Source organism: Sturnus vulgaris, chromosome 8 (genome assembly GCF_052056855.1).
Source record: "Sturnus vulgaris isolate bStuVul1 chromosome 8, bStuVul1.hap1, whole genome shotgun sequence".
In the NCBI taxonomy this organism is placed as follows: domain Eukaryota; kingdom Metazoa; phylum Chordata; class Aves; order Passeriformes; family Sturnidae; genus Sturnus; species Sturnus vulgaris.
The window spans coordinates 4054070-4077202 of NC_142250.1; the positions used below are offsets into that span (position 1 = coordinate 4054070).

At 49.2% G+C, this 23133-nt stretch overlaps 1 protein-coding gene across 1 annotated transcript; it reads left to right on the forward strand.

Moving 5' to 3' along the window:
* The first annotated feature begins 5578 nt into the window (after window positions 1-5578).
* Window positions 5579-22412, forward strand: ASAH2 (N-acylsphingosine amidohydrolase 2). Its single transcript, XM_088168599.1, has 20 exons — window positions 5579-5705; window positions 7150-7238; window positions 8299-8448; window positions 9494-9670; window positions 10021-10148; window positions 10554-10631; window positions 11075-11195; window positions 11873-11998; window positions 12282-12368; window positions 13712-13816; window positions 13918-13999; window positions 14513-14628; window positions 15646-15740; window positions 16592-16631; window positions 17454-17549; window positions 17981-18076; window positions 18663-18812; window positions 19582-19641; window positions 20189-20277; window positions 21142-22412. The coding sequence occupies exons 1-20, from the start codon at window positions 5579-5581 to the stop codon at window positions 21329-21331; spliced, it is 2202 nt and encodes a 733-aa protein (XP_088024725.1). The 3' UTR covers window positions 21332-22412.
* Window positions 22413-23133: the final 721 nt, after the last annotated feature.

Consider the following 23133-nt stretch of genomic DNA (forward strand, 5'->3'; position numbering starts at 1 on the left):
GGGCTGATCCTTGGGTGATTTCCAGGGACAACCTTGTCCCAGTAAGAGGCTGAACCACCACCTAAGTGATTCCCTTGCCCTGGGCAGTGGTGCATTGTTGCCTCTCCCTTGCCTCTTTGCTTGGTGCCCATCAGACAGGTGAACACAAAAAGCTGGAATCTGGTGTTGTGCTGCCCCAGTCCAACAGAACTCGTGGATCTCCCCACGCTGTGCCAGTGAAGCCATCCTCTGTGGCCTCCAGCTGAGCGCTGAGGGTGTCTGTAGAGGACAGGCAGAGCCAGGTTTGGGTTTGGAGGAGCAAACCTGGACAGTCCAGTGCAGGTGCCAGGAGGTTGAAACTGGGAAGAGGGGTCTGCACCAGAAAAGGCTGGAAAAGGACGGTTCAAGGTGGAGAAAGATCTGGGCAAACCAGGATTTTTGCCAGGAGGGCGGGCACTGATGTTGCCAAGATCCATCTGGATATAGCCTTTAGCACTGCCACGTGGAGAAGGTTTTAAACCCATAAACACAGAGATGGGAGGTGTTTGAGGACCATGAACCAAGTAAGGGCAGCCATCCCTTTGCTTTCCTGTACTCTGGAAAGAGCAATCCCATCAATTTCCCTCTCTTGCTTTTCCTCAGGACACAGCTCAGTGTTCATTCTCTCCCTGGTGCCAGTGGATCAGAGCGCTGCCTGAAGATAAACCACGAGTTCCTGTTCTGGCAGCTTCTCCCATCCAACTCATCAGCTATTGGCCACAATTATTTGCCAGAGGGATGTGTGGTTTCTTTTTGCATCCTCTCAATGCCTCTCCTGCCCCTGGCTGTCCATGTGAGCTGCAGGTTGGGTAGGGAATGCCAGTGAGCACCAGGATTTGGGCACGACACCCTTTGCACGTCCCTTCTTTAAATAAATGTTTGGACACCACTCTCAGGCACGTAATGGGATTACTGGGACTCTGCAGGACCGGGAGCTGGATTTTGATGGGTCCCTGTGGGCCCCTCCCGCATCAGGATATTCTGTGATCCCACGATGATGGGAAGGAGCAGGTGTTGCAGGGTTTGGGAGCAGACAGGGCTCCCGTAACTTGGCTTGCAGCAGCAGCAGCAGCTCAGCCCCTGCTGCCATGGGTGGGCACAGAGCAGCCCCACTTGTTCATTTCCTGACCTTTTTTTCCCCCCAGAAAAACCCCAGTGGGATTGAATTTGGATCTGCCCGACTCTGCATTGCTGTTTTTGGTCTTGAGGTTTTCCCAGTTTTGTGCCAGAGCTTTTTAGCTCGGCATGTGCTGCTTGGCTCTTCCTGGGAATGATGTTTCCCTGGGCTCTACCACATCCCAGGGAAGTGCCCTGTCCTTGGGGCTGCTGCTCCTTCTGATGAGGGATGGCAAAATATTCTCTATTTGTGGTGAAGCTTTGACCCCTGGATAGATTTAAGGCACATCACCTGGAGAATTTTGGAGTGTTCACGTCAGGACATAATTTATTAGCAGCAAAAAGTCACCATGACTTGGTTGTCCAGAAGAGCAGGAGAGTTCTTGCTCTTCAGGCAAGGCAAGGGAGGGTGGGGGAAGGGGCAGGCACCCCAGGACAACGTTTTAATTATATTTGCTAGGTGTCCCTTCAGTTCAGCTGTCACTCAGTGGCCTGTGCAGGGTTTTGAGTTCAGAAACTGCAATTGTTCCCATTTTGCTTCCTTTCCATTCAACCTGCCCTTCCTAAACTCTCCATGCGTGCTCCCAGCTGTGTTTCCAGCAGGAATGTCACCGTTTGCCAGCACAAAGAAGTGATCCCACTTCCAGCTGCTGCTCGGAGCAGGGGTGTGTGTGTGTGTGTGTTGACCCCGGAAGGTGGGGAAGGAAATCCACGTGGTGCTGCCTAAAGCAGCCCTGGCGTGCCCTTGCCAAAGCCTGGCAGAGTTCTTGCTGACAGCTCTGTGCAAACACTTTATCTCCTGCCATCCTGAGCACGAGCAAAAAGGACTTTGGCCATTCTCTGTTAAATAAACAACATTATGTAAGAGGCCTCTTCATTGCTGTGGAGGCTCCAGGGGCAGTGAGAGCTCTGAGGAGCCTCAGGGTCTCAGGCTTTGGGGAAACATCTCAGCTCTCTACAAGCCATCTGCTCAAGCTGAGATGATGGTCGTTCCAGTTTTTCTGCTCAGGACCTGGCCAAGGCTTAGCAGACAGGCTGGAATCAAAGTTTCTGTCCTGCAGGGATGCTGGGGAATTGCTCATCCTGCTCAGCTGATCCACAGTAGCTTCTCAGGAAAAAAGGGATTTTTGCCCCCTTGAACAAGGGGGGGGGCAAAAGACTTGATTCAGCCAGTTTCAGGAATCCTTCCAGACCTTCTAATTAAAAAAAAAAAGGATTTTCAGTCTCTTCATTGCCCATCAGAGGAGTTTTTGTTTCAGAAGCTTTACAGAGAAGATCACAGCCTGAACATTTTTAAGAGAAGAGAAGAATTTAGTTTTACCCAGTCCCAGCTCGGATGGTTTGCAGAAAGGGAGCTCTCCAAGAGACAGGAAATGCTGGTTTTAAAGTGAAATTTGGGTTCTGTAGGGAAGGGCCACTTCTCTGAAATGATCTGGTCTTGCTTGGGAGGGATGAGGAACTGAAAAATGAGGAGAGGAAAGGGAAGCATATGCTTCATGGGTTTGTATTTCGAAGCCAATGTTCATCATTTATTTTGTTTTTCCTGTACAGAGGTAGTTTGAATCCTTTCTTAATGATTTGGAAGCACAGGGTTCACTGATGAAAGAAAGGCACATTTGGCCATTTGTGTTGAGTGGTTTCCCTTCTGTCAGCTTTAACTGATTCCTTCAGTGGATCCATTAATCCCAAGTGAGTTTAAACACTTTTCCTGCTGAGGATGAAATCCCTGTGCTGTTTGCAGCCCCTGGATGTGCCTGGGGAGGTCAGAGAGTGCAGTCCTGTGGTAGCAGTGGTGGGGAGGAACCTTTTTTCGGGAGGATAAAGATTGTAAAGAAAATATCACTTTCTTTAGGCTCATTTGGCACAAACTGGCACCAGGAAGAAGTTGGAGGACTCCTGGTCTTGGGAAGGAGGATGGTCTGTGGGAACTTTTCGCCTTCCTCACATTTCCAAAGGCAGGGAGGCATTCAGAGGGGTTTACCAAGCTCTTAGCACTTAAGCTGAGATCTTTGCAGCCCAGAAAATGCCTTTTCTGCACCAAAAAGCTCCTGGCTTCTGTAGCTCTGGGCCTGGACGTGGTCACATCACCTGGGGGAGATGGGGAGCTGTGGGTCCCCAGAACCTCAGCAGGAAAACAATTTAAAATATTCCCCAAATCATGTTTTGAGCTGTCATCAGCCTTCCTCCTCCACCCCCAGCCACAGGTGGTTACAGAGCCACCTCTCCTCAGCTGTTTTCATTTTGGGGGGTGAGGCTGGCAGGATGCTCCATCACTGTAACAATTCCTTAAATTCTCAGTCTCTTAGCTTTTCCTGATACTCCAGCAAATGCATCACCTGCAGGAAGAGCTCTCGCTCTTGCACAGCCTGTTCCTGGCTCATCCCTGTCCCAGCAGCTGCTCCATGGTTTTGTCTCTCTGTTTGGCCTCTTCTGTTCCCCCCCGAGGCCAGCGCACGCTTTGGGACCCGCACATTCCCAGGAGCACAGCGGTGTCCAGGGAAAGCTGCCAGCCCACACAGCCTGGTTTCCAGGTTTCCAGGGCCATCAGGTTCCTTAGGAATTACAGCCAGGAGATAAGGTATCAGTAAATCTTGTTTCTCCCCACCAGCCAGTCCAAAAATCACTGAGCCAAAGGGCAACACTGAACGTGACCTTGAAGTGCTGACGCAGATTTTGCCTAGAATGTTAACCCTTGGATCAGGGATGCTCCACGGGAAAGGTGATGAAAAACTCAACCTCCTGAGAGGAGAGGGGAGGGAAAATGCCAGAGGTGCTCCCAGCTTTTAATTCCCACCACAATGCTGGAGGGAGAAAGGGCTGTGGCTGGTTGGATCTTCCCTCCCTGCTGCACCAACATCTGGGGGTGTCACTGTCATTCTGGGGAGGAGCAAAGTGCCAAAACCCTTTGGATAAAGCATATTTGAGCAGCTGGAGAATTTATCCAGGCCTATCTGGGACTTGGAACAGGTGGAAAAAAGCTGGGTTTAACAAATAAAGTTTTTGCTAAATAGAAATGCATTAATAAAAAGTATTTTACACTTAAAGTGCAATCGTGTTTCCAAGTTCTAGTAGAGCGTGGAAACCCTGAGCACTGAACTTCCATGAGAATCAGGAGTCACATCCAGATGGGAAGCAGCCCCTCTTCCACAGGCTGGACAAACTGTGATGAGGCAGAGGAAGAAAAAAAATCCTGTTCCCAAATTCCTCGAGCACCAGAGCTGAGCGGGGCAGTCCTGGAAAGGTAATTTTGGGAGAGGGAGATGCCGTCTGAAGCTTACCATAAGTACACCAGGGAAAAACCTCCTGTCACGTCCTGTGGGATTAAAATTATTGATTGGTTTCTCCTTATCTTGTGCCATCCTTGACTCACTTACTCAGCAAGAGCTCCAGCTGAACTTTCCAGCTTGGAGCAGGTTTCGAGCCGGGAGCCGCTGGGAAGGGCGAGGGAACTCAGGTGAGCCTGCTGGAGATTCCCCTGGGGCCCCACGGGACCGGTGCTTGTGTCTCTCCGCGGTTTTGGGGCAGTTTGATCAGCGGGGTGATGGGCAGTGGGAGTGTGTGTGTGATGCTGGTGCTTTTCAGGCTGGTGCTGGGATAGTTCTGGACAGCTCACGGTGCCTGGCAGCCAATGCCACGCTCAGGGAATAACGAGGGCAGGAAGGAAACATTCAGCTTGTTGTCACCAAAATATTTGCTCTGTGAAATTCAGCCCTGACCATGAGTGCTGTAGCAAAGGAAGCCGATAAGAGAGGTCACCTGGAGCAAGTCTAAGTGACCACTTGGCTCTCTGCTGATGCTGTTTCTCACCACAACCTTTTCAGCACCATAAGTGCTCATTCCAGCAGTTGTGTCCTGCGGGTTCATTGTTTCCAGGGCACATCCCCTGGAATATGAGGAACAGCCTGGAGGCAGGAGATTTACCAGAGCTGGCAAACAGGAAAATCGGATGCTCTGCCTCATTCTTCCCTTTCTAATCACAGAGCAATCACAGACTCCCGGGCTGGTGTGGGTTGGGAGGGACCTTGAAGCTGAGATTCCTAAACTGGTGTTTATTGTGGTGACTGTTATCTTCTGACGTGCTCTGAGCTTCAGCATCTCCTTCAGCTGCTCAGAGAACACAGGACCTGGTGGAATATTGTGGGTTTTATTCCCAGATCTCGTCAGAAGGGTGAGCAAAGTGTCTTGGGAAACACAGGGTCGGGGGTTTGGGTGCTCTTCCTGTCCCGTCAGGCCTGGTGTCAGGGAGTGATTGCTGCCAGCAGGAGATAACATTTTTGCTGTCTTAAGCTGAAAATCAGATCTCCACTTCCCATCCTTCTCCGTGCTGCTGCTGTCTCTGACACTGGGGTGGGGGACACAGAGGGTGGGATGTGAGCTCTGGGTGGGATGTGCCCCTCACTGGGATGTCCCACGGGCTCCTTTCTGCACCCACAGTGCCCCCACCATGAGTGGAAAGAGGTCCAGGTGCTCCTTCTCCCGGCTGGAGGTGATCCTGATCGTGTGCCTGGTGCTGATGATCGCCCTGACCGTGGTGCTCCTGGTCCTGCACTTCCTCAACAAAAACATTAATGGCAAGTGGAGCTATCCCAGCCTCTCCAAGCCCTCTGCCCCAGGGTAGGATTTAAATTCAAGGGGGGCAGGTGGAGGTCTCCAGGCCACTGCTGAGCTGTCACCACCACCTCTGCATGTGGTCCTTTCACCCAACCACAGCAGCAGGAGCAGGGGCAGCACAGGAGCAGCTCCCTGGGCACGGATGCACAGCCCCAGGGATGGGGCTGCAGGGATCCATCCCTTCCTTCCATCCTCCCTTCCCTCTCTCTGCCTCCTCAGGACCCCTCGCTCCCAGGGTTTGACCAAGGGGTTTCACAACCCCATCCCAGCCCACTGATGCCTCCAACCCCGTCCCCAGGTACAGGGCACGAGGGTGTCGGCAGCTGGAATCAACATCTCATCAGTGGGATGTCCCAGCTTCTAGATTTTGGTCTCACATTGGATGTAGTTCATATTTAGGACTCAAAACTTCATGGTTTTAGGCTATAACATGTCAGAGTTTTGCACAAGTGATTCTCCTCTCTGCCAAAGGAGGAGGAAGAGGAGGAGGTGTTCTAAGAGGGTGGCCCAATTGGCTGGTGTCATTTTAAATGACAGAAACTGCATCAGTCTGTGGCCAGTGTGTTTCCCTTCTCCTCTCTTTCAAGTGACAGCCCAGGAAAGGCCAGGCTGGGAAGATGGAGCATCCCCTGATCCCAAAGCCCTGCCTTGGGCACCAGCAGCTGCCTGGGGAGGGCTGTGGGAACAGAGCAAGCACAGAAATATTTCAAATCTTCCCACAGCCTTATCTCAGCCTCCAGTGATTTGTGGTTCTCGGATCTCCTGAGGTGCAGATAATGTTTCTGATTGATTATGATTTGATAGCCCTCAGTGGCTTTTCTTCCATGGGTTTGTCCATCCTGGAAGGATTTCTGCACCTTCCTGTTGGCTGGGCTGAGACACGGTCTCCTTTGGGAGAATTTTTCCTCACCATTTGCCTGGAAATCACTGCTCAGAACTGCTTTTCCCTTCTCTGATCTTCAGCTGGCTCTGCTATGCTTTTTGGGGGGGAGGACCATGGCACCAGCACTGGACACAGGATGTGTTGGATGCGCCCTTCTCTCTTCCCTAGTCCTTTCCCAGTAGCTCCTGACACGCCATTCCTTTTTCCTTACCACAGCTGAGTGGAATTTTCTGTGTGAAACAGCACCTGGACCTGGTTCCTGTGTGGTATTGGTGGGCTCAGAGGGTTTATCTGGGAATGCTGGGCTGGTTCCTGCTGGCTGTGCATCCCCACCCATTTGGCAGAGTCCAGTGACCCCTCTGGAGCGCTCCCTGGCTCGTTCTTCGTGCCTGCTCCCCCCTTTGCCACCTTCACAGCCCCAGCACGTTGGCAAGGAAATCCACTCAGAGCTCTTTGGCCTCTCTTGTCCTCGGTTCTGCTCGCTCCTGTGCCCACTGATCTGCCTTTTGTTGTTCTTGCAGATTCCGACAACAACATAGCAGAAGAGGCCAAGTACTTGGTGGGTGTTGGCAGAGCTGACTGCACGGGGCCCGTGGCACAAGTCCCTCTGGTGAGCTGGGGGAATTCCTCATGGGGTTGGTGAAATGCTTGTTTTTCATCCTTTGTGAGTATTTTTTTTGCACAATTTCTGATTTAGAGCCTCTGCCTTGCCAACTGTGTGTCACCTACCAGCACAAGTTGAAATTTCTCTGGGGTTTGGAGCAGCATGGGCTGGTGGGAGGTGTCCCTGCCCATGGCAGGGCCTTGGAGGGAGATGGGCTTTGAGGCTTCTTCCAAGTCCAACCATTCCACGATGGCTGGAATTGCAGGGCAGGGCATAGTCGTGGCTCAGAGCTGCTGAATGAGTCCCCTGACCCCTGGGAAAATCCAAACCCAGGAAGGTGTGTGAGGTTTCTGGGAACCTCCGGGTGCCTCTTGGGCACCCACACTGTTGGGCTGCTTCTCCTTTGTGTAAAAATCGAAGCAGCTAATAGTTGCTATAAAGTTATTTATTGCAGAAGCACATCAGTCTCAAAAGCAAAAACAAAGCAAAGCAATGGCATAAAGCAATGGCAAAGCTGCAGTGGCAAAATGCAATGGCAAAATGCAATGGCATAAAGCCATGGCATAGAGCACCAGCTCTCCCTGATGCATGTTCTTTTATAGAAACTTCCCAACTAGCTAAGACACAAACTCGGACCACTATTTCTTAACCTATTAGAATTCTGGTTTCTTAGCACTCCAGACTACACATAGACTACATTCATGGCCTATCTTGTTCTAACTGAAAAATGTAAGCAATATTCTTAACTCTATTATGTCTGAAGCTAGGTTCTTGGAGCCTCTAAGGAAACACTAGTACATTTCTCAACCTTCACTAGAACATGTACTACTTCTCAGGCATCTAAGACCTTTTACTCACTAAAAGCACTTAAAACTTATTCCATTTACTTACTTATTTATTCACTCCAGCTATTCACTTACTCATTCCATTCAAAGACTTTAATTTAATCCCTGCACTCTGATTTCTCTCTGAAGAAATCACAGAGACTCCTGACTTACTAACTCCAACAAAGGTGCACCAGAGGAACAAAAGGGCCAGCGTTCATGGTGGAGCTCCTCTCTTGCAGATGGGCTATGCCAACCCCGAGCAGGTGGCTGGGGGGCTCCTCTCACGCCTCTACAGCCGAGCCTTCATCGTGGCCGACCCCGAGCGCTCCAAGCGCGTCGTGTTCGTCAGCGCCGACATCGGAATGGTGTCCCAGAGACTGAGGCTGGAGGTATGGGGCTGCCAAGGGGGGCTGGCTGCTTGCTTCCTTTGGGATTTCCTCGGGGTGATGCTTTGTCTCTGCTGGGGGAGAGCTTTAGACCCCCTCAGCAAATGAAATGGACTTTGCTTGCTCTTCTCTTAGTGGAAAAGTTACCAGGGGTTCACTGGAATCACAAAAATATCATCATGGTTCCTCTATGCAGCAAAGGAGGGAGGGAGGAGTGGCAGTTTTGCATCACTTAACTAGTGGTTTGTTGTAGGTTTTTTTTAGCTTTTACTTAGAGCTAGGATTAACAAAAACACGAGGGAAACGGATTTTTTCATGGTCGGGTTTGATTGTTTATTAAATTTTATTAAAAAGTACAGAGTCCGATAGCACTTCTGGGTACTTTCTAGAAGAGAGGAAAATGGAGTAAGATTTAGCTGCTAAAATATTTTTTAAAGCTAAATAGTCTAATAGAGAATTAACAGTTATATTATTTATACTTTTCATTTAATACCTAAATTCTTATGACACTTAGTGTGACACCTACTAACTAGAAACTACTACCTGAAATTCATGAAGAAGAAGGAAGATGAATACTGAAAAAGACAAAATCTTCCATATTGTCTTATTACTATACTATAAAAACTTCAAATTTCAAACACATGACCATGTAAAAACACACTTTTATTTCACTACACACCTGTGATTTTAACTTCATCACTCAAATTTACAAGCCATCTCTCAGGCCTCAAGTCAAAAGCAGTGTTCTCCTGGGGTCAGTGTCAGAAAGCATAGAAAGATCAAAAACCCTAGGTTTCCAGGATCCAACACTGGAGAACTGTGGATCATCCAGGGACGAGCTGGGATTCCCTTCAGGTTGGATAGAAAGGTCTTTTACCAGACATTCCTATTTTTATTTTGAGGCTCTTCCTAAGCCAACAGCTGCAACCTCCTTGTTGTGCCAGGCAGAAAGAGGGAGGACAGGGGATGGGTGGTTGGGGTTTTTACAAGGGCTGGGCACAAATCTGGGCACGAGAAGGGGTTTTTAGGAGCCCCTTGCTGCCCTCAGGTGCTGCAGAAGCTGCGGAGCAAGTACGGGGATCTGTACAGGCAGGAGAACGTCATCCTCAGCGGCACCCACACGCACTCTGGCCCTGGAGGGTACTTCCAGTACACCCTGTTCTGGATCACCAGCAAGGGGCTGGTCAGGCCAGCCCTCAGCTCCATCGTGAATGGCATTGTGAAGGTCGGTGTCACCCTGGTTCAGCGTGTCCCGCTCTGGCTGGGGGGTTTGGGGCGGCACCTCCGCGCGGCGCAGCCTGAAACGCGCTTTGGGGTGGGATTGTGTTTGCCAGCCAAAGCAGCTCAAAAAGAAGAGCAGGAGCTTTGAGTCCTTTCTTCAGAGACAGCTGTTGGTAGTTTGAAAATGTTGTTGTGGTTTTCTAGAATTTTAGATGAGTTCAGAAAAAAACCCACATCCTCAAATTCCAAGAAACGGAACGGTTGGGGATGGACAGGAAAGGGAAAGAAAGAGTTTTTCCAGATGATGTCCCATGTGCCTTACAGACTGACACTCCCTGTCTTGCTGCTTTGCAGAGCATAGATATTGCCCATGAGAACATGAAGAGAGGAAGGCTCTTTATAAACAGGGGCACAGTAGAAAACAGCCAGATCAACCGGAGCCCTTTCTCCTACCTGGAGAACCCAGAGTCCGAGAGGAAGAGGTAAAATCTCCCCAGGCAGGAGGAAAAATTAACTGCTTGAAAAGGGCTTGAAAGCTATAGTTACCCTCTCCAAGCATGAGGGATTGGTCAAGGATGTGACTTTGTGCTTTATTAAACAAATAAAGAGTCAGAGGGCATTAAAGTGCTGTCCTTGGTGCATAAACCAATGGTTATCTCCATTGCCTGGAGGAGCAGTGCCTGAGGACAGTGACAGCCACAGCTCTTCCCTCACCTTCCCAGCTGGTTTCAGATGCTTCTCTAAGGCTTTGCTGTGTGCTGGTAACACCTGGAACGACCTTTTCACACCCTTGTTCAGCCTGCTGGGGATTTAACCTTGACAGAGCAATGCAGAGCGTGACCATGGCCCTGACTCTGATGGGATTCCCCTGCCTTATTCCCATCCAGGTATTCATCCAACACGGATAAAGAAATGGTGGTGCTGAAGATGGTGGGTGAGGATGGACACGAGCTAGGCCTTATCAGGTACTGACCACCAGAGCAGAAGGCTTTTCTCCATACCCTCATTATTATTCGTAAGAATGAAGGTGTTCCATTCCCACCCCCCCTTTTACATCATCACTGACTCCTCCTTCTTCATTTGGATATAAAAATCTCTGCAAAATGTAATTCTCTGGGTAACTGCAAGACTCAGCTCAGGTCTGAGGGAGCTCGTGGTGGCCCTGATAAGGACAGTGACAAATTCTTGTGGCCTCAAGGCCTGGGTTGTTACAGCCATGAGCCCCCCTGGTTAGGAAGAGAGAGGATGGGAATCCTGTGCTCCTGTTAACCCATCCCTAAGCACCACGAGTTTCTGTGTGTGCTCTCCCAAAGAAAATTCCCATAAATACATAAGATGAAACAGGTCAATTGCTTCTGCATGGAGTGAGCAGAGAATTTTCTGTGTGTGCCTTGTGACCCCTCCCCAGCTGGTTTGCTGTGCACCCCGTGAGCATGAACAACTCCAACCATCTGGTGAACAGTGACAACGTGGGCTACGCCTCCTACCTGTTTGAGCAGGAGAAGAACAAGGGGATGCTCCCTGGAGAGGTGGGAGTGCCTAAAGGAAAGGGTGAAACAGGGTTGGGACAGGGAGAGGGTGAGCTGGGTCAGCAGGGCAAACACAGAAACACAAGCACTGAGGTGAATGCTTTGATTTATTTCCTTTTTCCTCTACAGAAGGGAAATTGGGAGGTGTGTTCTTGTCTTTCCAAACTAGAAACCAGTGGCAGTTATTTAGACCTGAGGAATAACTCACATTTATTTTGATTAAAATCTGGGGAGGTTGTGGTTGCCCCATCCCTGAAAGTGTTCAAGCCTTGAACAACCTGGGAAGTGTCCCTGCAGCCGGCTCCAATAGTTCTCACCCTGTAAATCAGTCCTGGAAGGAAAAAACATCCTGTGCCAAAGTGCTCCAGTGACCCATAAACATCTGATCAGCAACATGAGAATCTGGGGACACACTGGGAAGAGCTGGGGTGGAAGAGGGGGAGGAGGAAACACTGTCTGCACACCACGGTGGTGTGAAGTTCTCTCTGAAGTCACATCGTGTGCATCCAGTTCTCCCCTGCTCTTCCTGCCCTACCCCTTGGGATGTCCCTAAACCCCCAATCCAGCGCTCCCAGTGACTCTGGGAATAAACCCGATTTTATTGGTGCGGGGAGAGCTGCACGTGGGCTTTGCAGCTTTCCCTGCAAGGCCCTGCAATGCTCCTCTGGCCTCGGCAGGGCTCTTTTGTGGCTGCCTTTGCCTCCTCCAACCTGGGAGACGTGTCCCCCAACACACGGGGCCCCTTCTGCGCCAACACGGGCGAGTCCTGTGACAACCCCCAGAGCAGCTGTCCCGTCGGAGGGGTGAGTGTGACCCCCCTGTCCCACCCTCTGCAGGGCCACTGTGCATGGAGAGGGCACTAAAATAAAATATCACTACTTCTTGGACTGTCCTGGATGCCACTTCCAGGAGTTAACTGCGCTTTGTCCCTCGCGCACCCAATTTCCCAGTCATTCACCCCAATTTAGTAACCCCATGCCTAATTTCGATGTGGCCTGCAAGAAGCCCTCGGTTCCCCTGAGTCTGACACTCACCTGGCAGTGCCTGACTATCTCCATAATCACTGATCAGCAAACTTCCCAACAGGCAGCCATGTGCATGGCCAAGGGTCCTGGGAATGACATGTTTGAGAGCACCAGGATTATAGGACAAAACCTCTACTTGAAAGCAAAGGTAAGGGATATTCTGCTTTCTGAGTGTGTGTGAGTGCTGCTACGACAGGAATTCATGCTCATTTAAGCACCTTGATGAGCCTTGTGGATCCCTTCCCTCTGGATATTCTATATTCTATAATCTCCTATATTTCATATTCTATCTATCTTGTTCCTGTTTTAGTGAATATTTGTAGATTCAAATCACTCTAAAGTTCCTTGGTTTTGTTTTTAATGGGTAAATGAACTCTGCAAACAGCCTCTGGTGATGTCTCTGTCTACTGGAATCAAGAGGACCACAGAGCCTGGAATTTGTTAGGCTTAGGACAGTGTAGGAAATATTAATAGTAGTGAAAAATTTCCTCAGGTGTAACATATCTGATAAAAAACCTGAATTTAGAGTGGACAACATATACTTTTATTTAGATACATCATTGCAGGTGTTGTCATTTGAAAATGTTGGTTTGGGGTTTTGATCTCAATGTTCCTCACTGGGGTATAATGAAGATGTCCTCTCTTATCCTCTCCCCGTCCCTCCCATTCATCTCAAAGGCATCATGATGGGAAAAATCCTCCTGGGAGAGCTCAGAGCCACCATCACACACCACTTGTGGGCTTTTGGCAGAATTTCAGGGACAGCAGCTTGTAGGAGCTGGAGGAAGAGCAGGAGGCCTGGTGGTGGCTTTTCCTTGAGTCGCTGTTTCAGAGGCTGTGCCCTGAGGTCACTCCAGGCTGATCCTGCCTCTGTCCCCAGCCAAGAGTTCTGGTGTGGGCATCAAACACAGGGAAAAAACACTCCTGCTGTCTTTAACACCTCAGACTCATGGCCTTCAAAGGCTCAGTCCCTCAGTTCCTTCTAGGAATGTCATTAAACCTGAATAACTTCTGCCACTATTCCCATGTACCAACCTGAGGCTGGAAAACCATTCCCTGGAGGGTTGAGTGTGCAGTAAATACCTTCAGTTGTCAGGAGTGCAGTAAATACACGGTAGAGTCCCATTACTTTGAGGCAGTGAGCAGAGCAAAGCGCTTCTTTCTCACAGAAATAATTTTTTTCTGCTTCCTTTGAGATGTGAGAAGTGCCGAGAGGTGGCAACCAGGGGAAGGAAGTTGCCATCCTGCTGAAATAGGGACATTTTCCAGCTGCAAAAGAAAAGCGTCCCCCCTCCCTGAGACAGGGAGAGCTTGCAGGGCTTGGGGCATGCGGGGTGACAGAAACAAAGGGATTTGGGGAATACAGATTTGCTTTAGTGCCTGGGAGAGGCCCCGGGAAGGTGGGATGAGGGAATGATCCATATTGCTGTTCCTCAGCACAGCTGACCTCTTGTCCCTCAAGGATTTTTTTCCACCTTGTGTGTCCCTTAGGAGCTGTATGAAAAAGCCTCCCAGGAGGTGACAGGACCCTTGAGCTCAGCCCACCAGTGGGTGAACATGAGCGACGTGTCCATGAAGCTGAATGCCACACACACGGTGAGAGCAGGAGGAGACGCCCTGTTCCTGCAGCAGCACCTGCCACAATCAGGGAAATGGATTTTCCCTCCTTTTCCTTTTCTTCTCCCCTTCTGATTTAGGTTAAAACCTGTAAACCAGCCCTGGGGCACAGCTTTGCTGCAGGGACTATTGATGGAGTGGGGGCTTTCAACTTCACCCAAGGTAATTTGGGGGTGGATCCCAATGTGGCTTTGTACCAACAGTGAGGGCATGGGGTATCCCCCAGATAGACTGAAACCCCTGGAATCTCCTCACAGCATCCACAGGGATGGTTTTTAGGAAGATGGAAGAAACCCCCTTGGCATGTTTGTCTGTGTCCATTTGTGAAAAGGACGTGGCCATGCCCTGGAGGAAGGAGAGGGATGGGATGGGATGGGATGGGATGGGATGGGATGGGATGGGATGGGATGGGATGGGATGGGATGGGATGGGATGGGGAATAGGGAGAAGAAAGAGCTGGTTTGGGACTCTACTGCTCATTTGTTCTCATTACCTGATGGATGCCAGGATGGGCTGAGCTGGGCTGAAGCTCAGCTCCTCAAACCACCCCAGGAAAGGGAGGTGCTGAGAGCCCACTGAGGAATATCCCACCCCCAGGAGCTGGGAGCAGGGAGTGTCTGTCTGAAAGCTGCTGGGGCAGCTGAGGAACAGTGTTAAAAGATGTTTCCCCTGAAGGCTCAGTAGAAGGGGACCCATTTTGGGATCAAATCCGGGACCAGCTGCTGGGAGAGCCATCGAATGAAACCAAAGCCTGCCACAAACCCAAGCCTATCCTTTTCAGCACGGGAGAGGTGAGGACACACCCGTGTGGGAGCGCAGGGTTCTCTGGGCTGGGCTGGGATCACAGATCCCAATCCCTCATGGGCTTGTTGGGGAGATACAGGCGACGTCTGTGATGTCTGGTGAAGAACAAGGAGGGAGCACAGGCTGCATGGGCTCTGCAGAGCTGCTGCTCCATTGATCCCAGCCCATCCCCATGCTCAGGGCACGGCTTTGCACTTCCTGAACTCTCCCCAAATCCTGCTTTACAGCTGCACTTGGAAATCGCTGTCCCTTTTCCCACCTGATGCTCCCTTGGCACCAAGGCAGACGTGCAGAGGGATCATGTCCAGGGTTCTTTAGAGATGAAGCCATCTGGATAAGGAAATTCGGTGTTATTCCTCTCACCAGCCTCCTTAAAAGCTTCCCTGCTGTCACTGTGTGTTCAATCACCTCCTCACCTCAGCTCTCCCCAAAAGAGGTCTCAGCTCCTCCCAGCCTCCTCCTCCTCCATGCAGGAGGGTGTTACTGACAGTAAATTTATTCTTATGGCTTTAGCACATTTTAGGGGTGCTCTGGCAGGCCTCCTGCTTCTGATGTGCTTCACAAGCTTTTGTCATTTATGTTTTGCCCCCAGCAAATTGCTCCTCAGAAAAAAAAAACTTTTTTTGGCTTGCTGGAAGGGGATTTTTTTTTTTTCTCCTTATCAATCCCAATTCTGTCCTTTTTCCGTGCAGGTGAGCTGTTTCTAGGTGCTACCCTGACCTTCTTTACCCACTTTGTCTAAAGCTGCCTCTCTGGTAACACCTTATTTAGGGTTTTTTTGGCCTTATCCATAGCATTTACCTGTGCCTTATGTGACTCTTTTAGTCAGACATCATATGAAGGTAAAACACTTTCTCACGTGTTTCACAAATAAATTAACTTGAATTTGCAAATAAGTTCACAAAATAAATGTACCTGCCTGTAGGAAGGAAAACAACTCTGCTATTTTTTTTTTTTTTTCTACTAAACCAGAGTATTTATCTGCACTTTTTGCTCCCCCTCAGATGACTTGGCCCCATCCCTGGCACCCGGACATCGTGGATGTGCAGATTGCTGCCATCGGATCCCTGGCAATCCTTGCTGTTCCTGGGGAGTTCACGTGTGTATTCCTTGGGTCTTGCTCTATTTATTATATCCAGATTTCATTCAAACCTCCTGGAGCAGTTATGCCTGCAGGTTGAAAGGGGGGTAGGATCAAAATTGTCCCCAAAATCGCCCTGAGAACGACTGAGACGCACACAGGCTTCCTGCATAACTTTGGCCGTAACAAAATGCAGTTTCCAGGAAAGCAAAGGAATTTGTTAACTTAGATTCTGGTTTTGGCACCACAAACGCCATAATGATGAATTGCACTGACTGTTGGTGGTGCACTGATGCAAATTTAAATAGGATCATGATTTATCTCTACTACCTTTATTTTCTATCCTGCCCTGTGGTGCCTCCAGCCCCTCCCTGGCTGTGGTCATGGGTGTGAAATGTTTGGAGGTGTTTTGGTTGAACTTGTGCATTGAAGCTTTAAGGGATGTTGGGCAGTGCTGGAGCTGCTGTAGGGTTTTCTGGTGAGTGCTGCAAGTCCAGCCAGCAATTCCTGCTTTAGATTCCTGCTCTCCACAATTCCAGGGGGGGTCGGGCTCTGCTGCCAGGGAACAGGGACAGGACAAGGGGAAACGGCCTCAAGCTGTGCCAGGGGAGGCTCAGGTTGGAGAGCAGGAGGAATTTCTCCATGGAAAGGGTGCTCAGGCCTTGGCAGGGGCTGCCCAGGGAGGTTTGGAGTGCCCATCCCTGGAGGTGTCCAAGGAAGGGCTGGAGGTGGCACTCAGTGCTCTGGGCTGGGGACAAGGTGGGCATGGGGCACAACTTGGGCTCCATGGGCTGGGAGGGCTTTTCCAGCCTCAGGGATCCTAGGATTCTGTGATTCTGGAGCCCGACTCTGTTCCCTCCGTGCCCTAGGACCATGTCTGGACGCAGGCTGCGGGAAGCTGTCAAAAATGTGAGTTGCTGAGGTTTCCCCAGAGCACAGCACGTCTGGAACTTCTCTTTTCTGGAGCCTCCTGGTATTCCCCTCCTCTCCTCCCAGCTGGGCTCATGGGACTCATGTCCCACAGATGTTTCCTTCTCCCGTTTTCTTCAGACAGATTTTCCATCTGCTTCCTGACAGGCAGGAGAAATGAATATCCTCCCCAAAACACCAACTGATAGGGTTTCAAGCCATTAAGCCAATTCCACAGGGATCCAGGCACAACTGATGCCAGCAGGAGTTTGGCTCTGGGATGGATGGGTTCAGCTCCTTAACCCCTACCAGGATTTTGCAACATGAGAACAACTGGAAAAAAAAGGAAAAAAAAAAAAAAAGAAAAGAAAAAAAAATATTTTTTCCATTTGATTGACACATCCTGGCTGCAGCCTAAATAAAATCCCAATCCCAGATGCTATCTCCACAATTCACTGGGCCTTTCTCACACTTATATCCTTGATTTTTTAGGAGTACACAGACATCAGTTTCCAAAAAACCCTTAGATTTACTGGAATGTGAGGTCGTTTGTCCTCTTTTTCTTTGGGGAGTGAATATGAGCCCTTAAAAAAGGCAAATCGCACTTGTAGGTTTGCATTCCTGAGCATCCAGCCCCCCTCCCACCATAAATTTGTATTCTGTCCTGGATTAATAATAATAATAATGATAATAATAATAATGCATACTACCATAAAATAATAACAATATTGATATAATAATTATAACAAGAACAATAATAACAACACTATAGTGGTGCATTAAGGAGTTGTTCCGAGGTAAGGGTTTTATTTCCTTCTTTAGGAATTTGATTCCTATGGGACACAAGGGATGAACGTTGTGATTGCAGGTCTGTGCAACGTGTACACCCACTACATCACCACCTATGAGGAATACCAGGTAAATGTTAAAATGTAGATTGAATCTGAGTTCAGCTTTTGGCTCCAGGGGATAATAATTCATGTGAAATAATGTGTGTTTAGAGGTGTTTTCCTTTGTCACAAAAACAGGCAGGGAGAGCTGGGAGGGAAGGTTGGAAGAATCCCACTCCAAGAAGTTGGAGGGGGAGGAAAGTTGCATGATAAGCCTTTAAAAGAGGGTAAAAACTGTGCTAACAGGAAGAGCAAACAGGCCCTCCCTGTTTGCAACAGGCTGGAGAATGAGGAGTAACCTGAAATGGCAGCAGAAATACATTGGCGAGTTGTTGGGGCTGTCTCCTTATCAGAAAGAGAGCAAATAACCCCAGTGCTGATCTGGGGCTGGGTGGGATGGGATGTACAAAGCACCCAGGAACCCTCTCAAGCCTCCTGTCCCAAATTTGTCCTCTCCAGGTGCAACGATACGAGGCTGCCTCGACTATTTATGGGCCACACACCCTTTCTGCTTACATCCAGCTCTACAGGGACCTGGCCAAGGCTATTGCTCTGGTAAGCAGCATTTCCTGCATGCCACAGGCTGCTGGGGACATCCAAATCCTGTGCAGTGGTGGTGGCTGTTCCTCACTGAGGCCACCTGACTGCTGCCCTCTCTCTTCAGAATCCACTTTGAGAAAACACTGCATGGTGTGAAAATAATTCCTGTAATGGGGCTCTGACACCACTTGAGAAATTCTGGGGGCTTTGCAGCACTAAGTGTAGGAAATCAGTACCTCCAACCTTTCAGCAGACCCTGAAGTCGCTGTTTTCCTACCAAAAGGAAGAAAAAACCATCTGTTGCATTTTTGGTGTACCTGGCAATGCGCATTATCCCTGTGACCATGTGAACAGGCAGGAGCAGTGGGCAGAAATAACCTGGGATATTCTGGGGCTGGATTTAGGAGACCCCAGCAGCAGGGCAGCAGGTGTCCTGTGCAGGCAGAGCACAGATGGAGATCCTCTGCTTTGGTTTCACACTCACTTTATTATTCCTCCAATCTGTGCAAGCAGAGGGTGGGGGGCAGAGCTGGAGCAACCCTGTGGTTCCTCAGGGATTTCTGGCTGTCCATGTTTAAGGAGAACATCTTCCCTCTCCCAGAATGTCACTGAAGAGCTGCCCCGTGGTCCAGAGCCCCCATTTTTCAACGTAACCAACCTGACCCTGCTGCCTTCTCTCAGCGTGGAGAATGCGCCGGCCAACAAAAACTTTGGGGATGTGCTGGAAGATGTGGGACAAGAGTATCGAGAGGTGAGAGCTTCAGGGAGTCCCTAAAGCCTGTTTGAGAAATTGCCTTTAAATTCTTCCCCCCAAACCCCACAAGTCTGTGAGTTGTGGTGCCCTCAGACCAAACAGGTCTGATCTCTCTGGTGGGCACAGTTGAGAAGGCAGCGACAGAACATTTCCATGTCTTTGCCACTGTACTGAATGGGAATAAAATGGGTGAATAAAGGGGAAAATAAAATCCCTTCATTCAGCACAAAGCAGATTTCCCCTTCTGCTTCAAAACAAAATAGCAGTTGATTAAGCAGGCAAATATTGTACAGTGATTTTTTTACAAGCAGCAATTAGGTCACCTTTGATGCCTGTGCTGTGGAATGGAAATGAAATGAAATCAAAATGTCAGAAATGGTCCTGTTTTCAATACTCAGCATTTAGATAAGATGTTCAGAGCAAGGGCTTTCATCTCATTGCTGTCTCCTTATCCCTGCAGTAAGGCAGGGAAGCATTCTGAAAAATCTCCCTTATTTCCTCCCTTTTTTATGTGGAGTGGTGGAGTTTACCCAGCAAGCTGGGCAAGTGGAATGGCAAGGCCCAGAGCAGCAGTTCAAAGCATAAATTGTCCCCTGCTGTTGCAACAAGTGAAATTATAAATAATTTAAAGCAAGAGCAACAATAAACCAAGCACAATAAAACAACACAAAACCAACCCACCGCCTAAATACATCAAATGGTCTCTTCAGAGGATGTTCTTAATGTGCTGCTCAGCTTTAATACAAATCTCAATTTTCCCCCCCAGAAAGAAGTTGCTGAAGTGACTTTTGTGGGTGCAAACCCCAGGAACTCTGCAGAGAATGCGGTAAATGCGATGGAAGGATGCTGGAATTGGGGTGTTTGGGATTAATGGGTATTTGTGTGGGATTTTTTCTTTGCTGGGAGACCGGTGGAAGATATGTGCTTTGGGAATTCATACCACCAGAAAGCTTTTGGGGCAAAGAAGTGAATTTGGGCTGTTTGTGATGTCTTTATATTATTGAAGTTGAACCTTATTATGTGTTAGACCAGGTTGGTATCCAGGGCAAACCCGGTCTCTAATTTCCATCCTACCACCCTGCTGCTTTATTGTAACAAAACAAAGGAAATTAGAAAAAACACTCAATTAATTCCATCACTGACCTTGCATAGACATTGTCACTGCCCATTCTCTTCCTACAGATAAGTCCTTTGCATCGTTTATCAGCTCAAATGCGTGCTTTGGCAGTAAAATATAGCACTTTTGCCAGTAATTCCCACACTTGCCAGCAAAGCATGAGGAAGCACAGTCCCTATCCAGTTTAAAGTGCCACAGAGGGTGGGGGCGTGCCTGTGCCTTCAGTGTCTGCCTGACTCTGGCGTTTTTATTCCAGACTGAGCATAACTTCCTGACGGTGGAGAAATACTCCAACATTTCCAGCCGCTGGCACGTGGTGCTGAACGACGCCTCCTGGGACACGAGGTGGGTGCCCTGAGCCACTTCCCTGTCCCACAGAATCCAGGGAGTAATTCCAATCTAACATGGAGGGCTTCATTCCAGAGCTCCCAGCCCCAGATTAGTCTTGGCTCTGCAGGTGATGCTCTCCAGGGAAGGATCAGCTCATATTTGAGGGGGTTAATTTGGAAAAACTGGGGTTCCCCTTGGCTTGTAAATTTGGGAAAGGGAAGAGGAAGGGCAGGAATTACAAAAGATTTGTGGTCCAACTTGCTCCTCGCCTATATCCATCCATCTGGCACACCGTGGGGATGAATAAGATGCCAAAAAGAAAACAAGAGAGAGTCACATGGAAAACTGGCCAGATGTGCTGTGCAGCATAAACAGACAACAATTTTTAAAAGTTTGGAAAAAAGACAAGTTAAGGATGGAGATGTCAGTCTTCAGGAAAAATACCCACAAAAGCAGCAAGGCTGGTGACACTTTTCAGAGCTGTAGGAGAATCTTCATCAGCTTCCCAAGAAGGGCTCCCTCAAAGCCAGCTGAAAAAATCCCTTGTGTCCAGATGATGGGGGGGGGGGGGGGGGGGGGGTGTTGAGGCTGAGCATTCTCTGTAGAGTTTGGGGGTTGAGCAGAAAGGCTTTTGCACAAAGAGTCTGTAAAAGAAAATGGGCTTTTGATGTGGAAACAAGTGCCAGAAGTGTTGAGCTCAATAATTACAGACTTTGTTTGTGATTTAAGCGAATATTCACCCTCTTGGTTTAGCTCTGCCCCTGCACAGGGAGGACGTAAAGTAACACTGACCTGGAGTGTCTTCATCTCATTGTGCCTAGTGAGCGCCGGTGAAGCGTAGATTTCCTTGCTGACTGCAGTTTTGGGCCTGTTTTGCAGGTTTTACTGGAGCAAAGGATCCCGTGGCCAGAGTAACGTGACCATCGAGTGGCACATCCCGGCGGGCACGGAGCCGGGCGTGTACCGGCTCCGCTACTTCGGGCACTACAAGAAGAGGGTGAGCCTCCTGCGCCTCATCACCGTCCCCTTTGAGGGCTCGTCCTCAGCATTCCGAATCACAGCTCCCTAGCTGACCCCGTCCCCTGAAGGAATGGGCAGTGGCTTTGGTGTCTGAGCTGTGTAGGAGTTGGACTTGGGTGATTCTTGGGGGTCCCCTCCGACTCCAGGTGATTCCGTGATGTTCTGGGAGGGGTTTTTGTGGTTTTTGTCACTGTTGTCCCTTGAGTGCTGCTGGTCATCCTTTGATGTGCAAAGCTTGACTTCCTGGAAAGTTTTGGCTTTTCCCTGCACTTGAGTCCCTTCATGCGTCCTCAGTCAGGTGGTTCCTGTTCCATCTGATTCTTATTGCAATAATGATGTAAATTCTTCTTTAGTCATTAAACCTGTGCCTCTTGATGGTGAATAAGCTCTCCCGGAGGGAATTAAATGGAAATCGGTAAGAACTGAATTTATGAGTTAAAGCTGAGGATGAGGCAGCTCTGAACAGACCTCAGCCTGCTTTGTTGGAGCACAGGAAGAACCCAAGGCCAGCAGGCTCTGGCTGGATGAGAGAGTCACCTCCAGACCCAGAGTCACCTCCAGCTGGGTCACCAGGAGGGTTTGTGGTCCCTCTCCAACCCACACAAGAGTTCATCCAAGCACAGAATGAAGATACCATGGCAGGGTATACAAGGACAGTGCCCAAACCTGTTCAGTGAAAGGATTTCACCCTAAAAAAGTCCCCAGGATTGAAGAGGATCTTCCCAGGAAGGTTTCAGAGCTATCTGGGCAAAGCCATGACCATCATGATCCAGTGTTGGTGGCAGGTCCCTCCTGAGCTGCCTCCCACCAGCACTGCCATGGACTGCCCTAAGTGGGGACAGCTCCACAGTCCCTAAATCTCTTCTGCCCTCTCTAAGAGGTGGAACCAGGGGCCACAGGGAGAAGAAAACATATTTCAGATCTGGATTTAGGATTCTTGTAGGGCCTGACAGCTAAACAACTGTAAATGTTTAATAATGTGTACCAATTTTGTATGCAATCTCCTTAATTCTTCAGAGAATCATCAATCAGATAATTTTGCCTCTCTTTAAAATCAGTAGGAGAGGATGAATTATTCATTTCCAACCAGCTGCAATCAGGCTCAGAGATCCCTATCCGGAGGAGCTCAAAGCAGTCACGATATTGAGTCAGGAAAAAGAGAGAGCTTTGAAAGAACATCACTGGGAGTCAAATCCCTGGAGATGCTCCTGATGTCCTCTCCTAAAAACTCCCCCAGCCACCCTGCTAACAGTGGCGGTTTGGTTTTTTTTTTTTTTCAGTAGGACATGTTTAGGACATGTAGGATGTGTTTAAGCAAGCCAAGCTGAATTGCACAATAAAAGATTTACGCTCTAAACCATGAACATCTGACCCCAAAAGAGAGTTTTTCGGAAGCATGGGAGAGGAAGTGTTGAAAACCAGAATTAAGATATCTGGAGAGTCCCTCGTGCCCCAGCTCAGGTCCCCTTGTGAAACACCTCCTGTTTATTTGGCTGTCACCAGTGGGCAGGATTTTGAAGCTTTTGGGATTTTCATCATATTCTGTGTGTAGAAAATTCTCCAGGAGAGGAGCCCTTGGTTTAATTTGCTCTGTAATAGCATCGTGGCTGTTGGCAGGCAGAGACCAGCAGCCCTTTCCTGCTTCCTGCACGCTTTTTTGGGATGCTGTGCCTGGATCCAGCAGCCGCTAGGTGCCAGTGCTGTTTTACACGAGAACAAACTCGAGCCAAAGCCTAGAAAAAGAGAATTTTTCAGGAATTTGGGCACCTCGCCAGCTTTTAAATATAGCACTCACTACTCCTCACAGTTGCTCGTCCCTCTCCCGGGCTGCTGGACGTGGAACCATTTGTG

What these genes read in the sequence shown, in the direction of transcription:
- ASAH2 (XM_088168599.1), top strand. Translation starts at nt 5,579, where the DNA reads ATGAGTGGAAAGAGGTCCAGGTGCTCCTTCTCCCGGCTGGAGGTGATC. An exon ending in ACCTCTACTTGAAAGCAAAG is followed by an intron (nt 12,369 to 13,711) that starts GTAAGGGATATT and finishes TGTGTCCCTTAG; the next exon opens with GAGCTGTATGAAAAAGCCTC. An exon ending in TCCTTTTCAGCACGGGAGAG is followed by an intron (nt 14,629 to 15,645) that starts GTGAGGACACAC and finishes GCTCCCCCTCAG; the next exon opens with ATGACTTGGCCCCATCCCTG.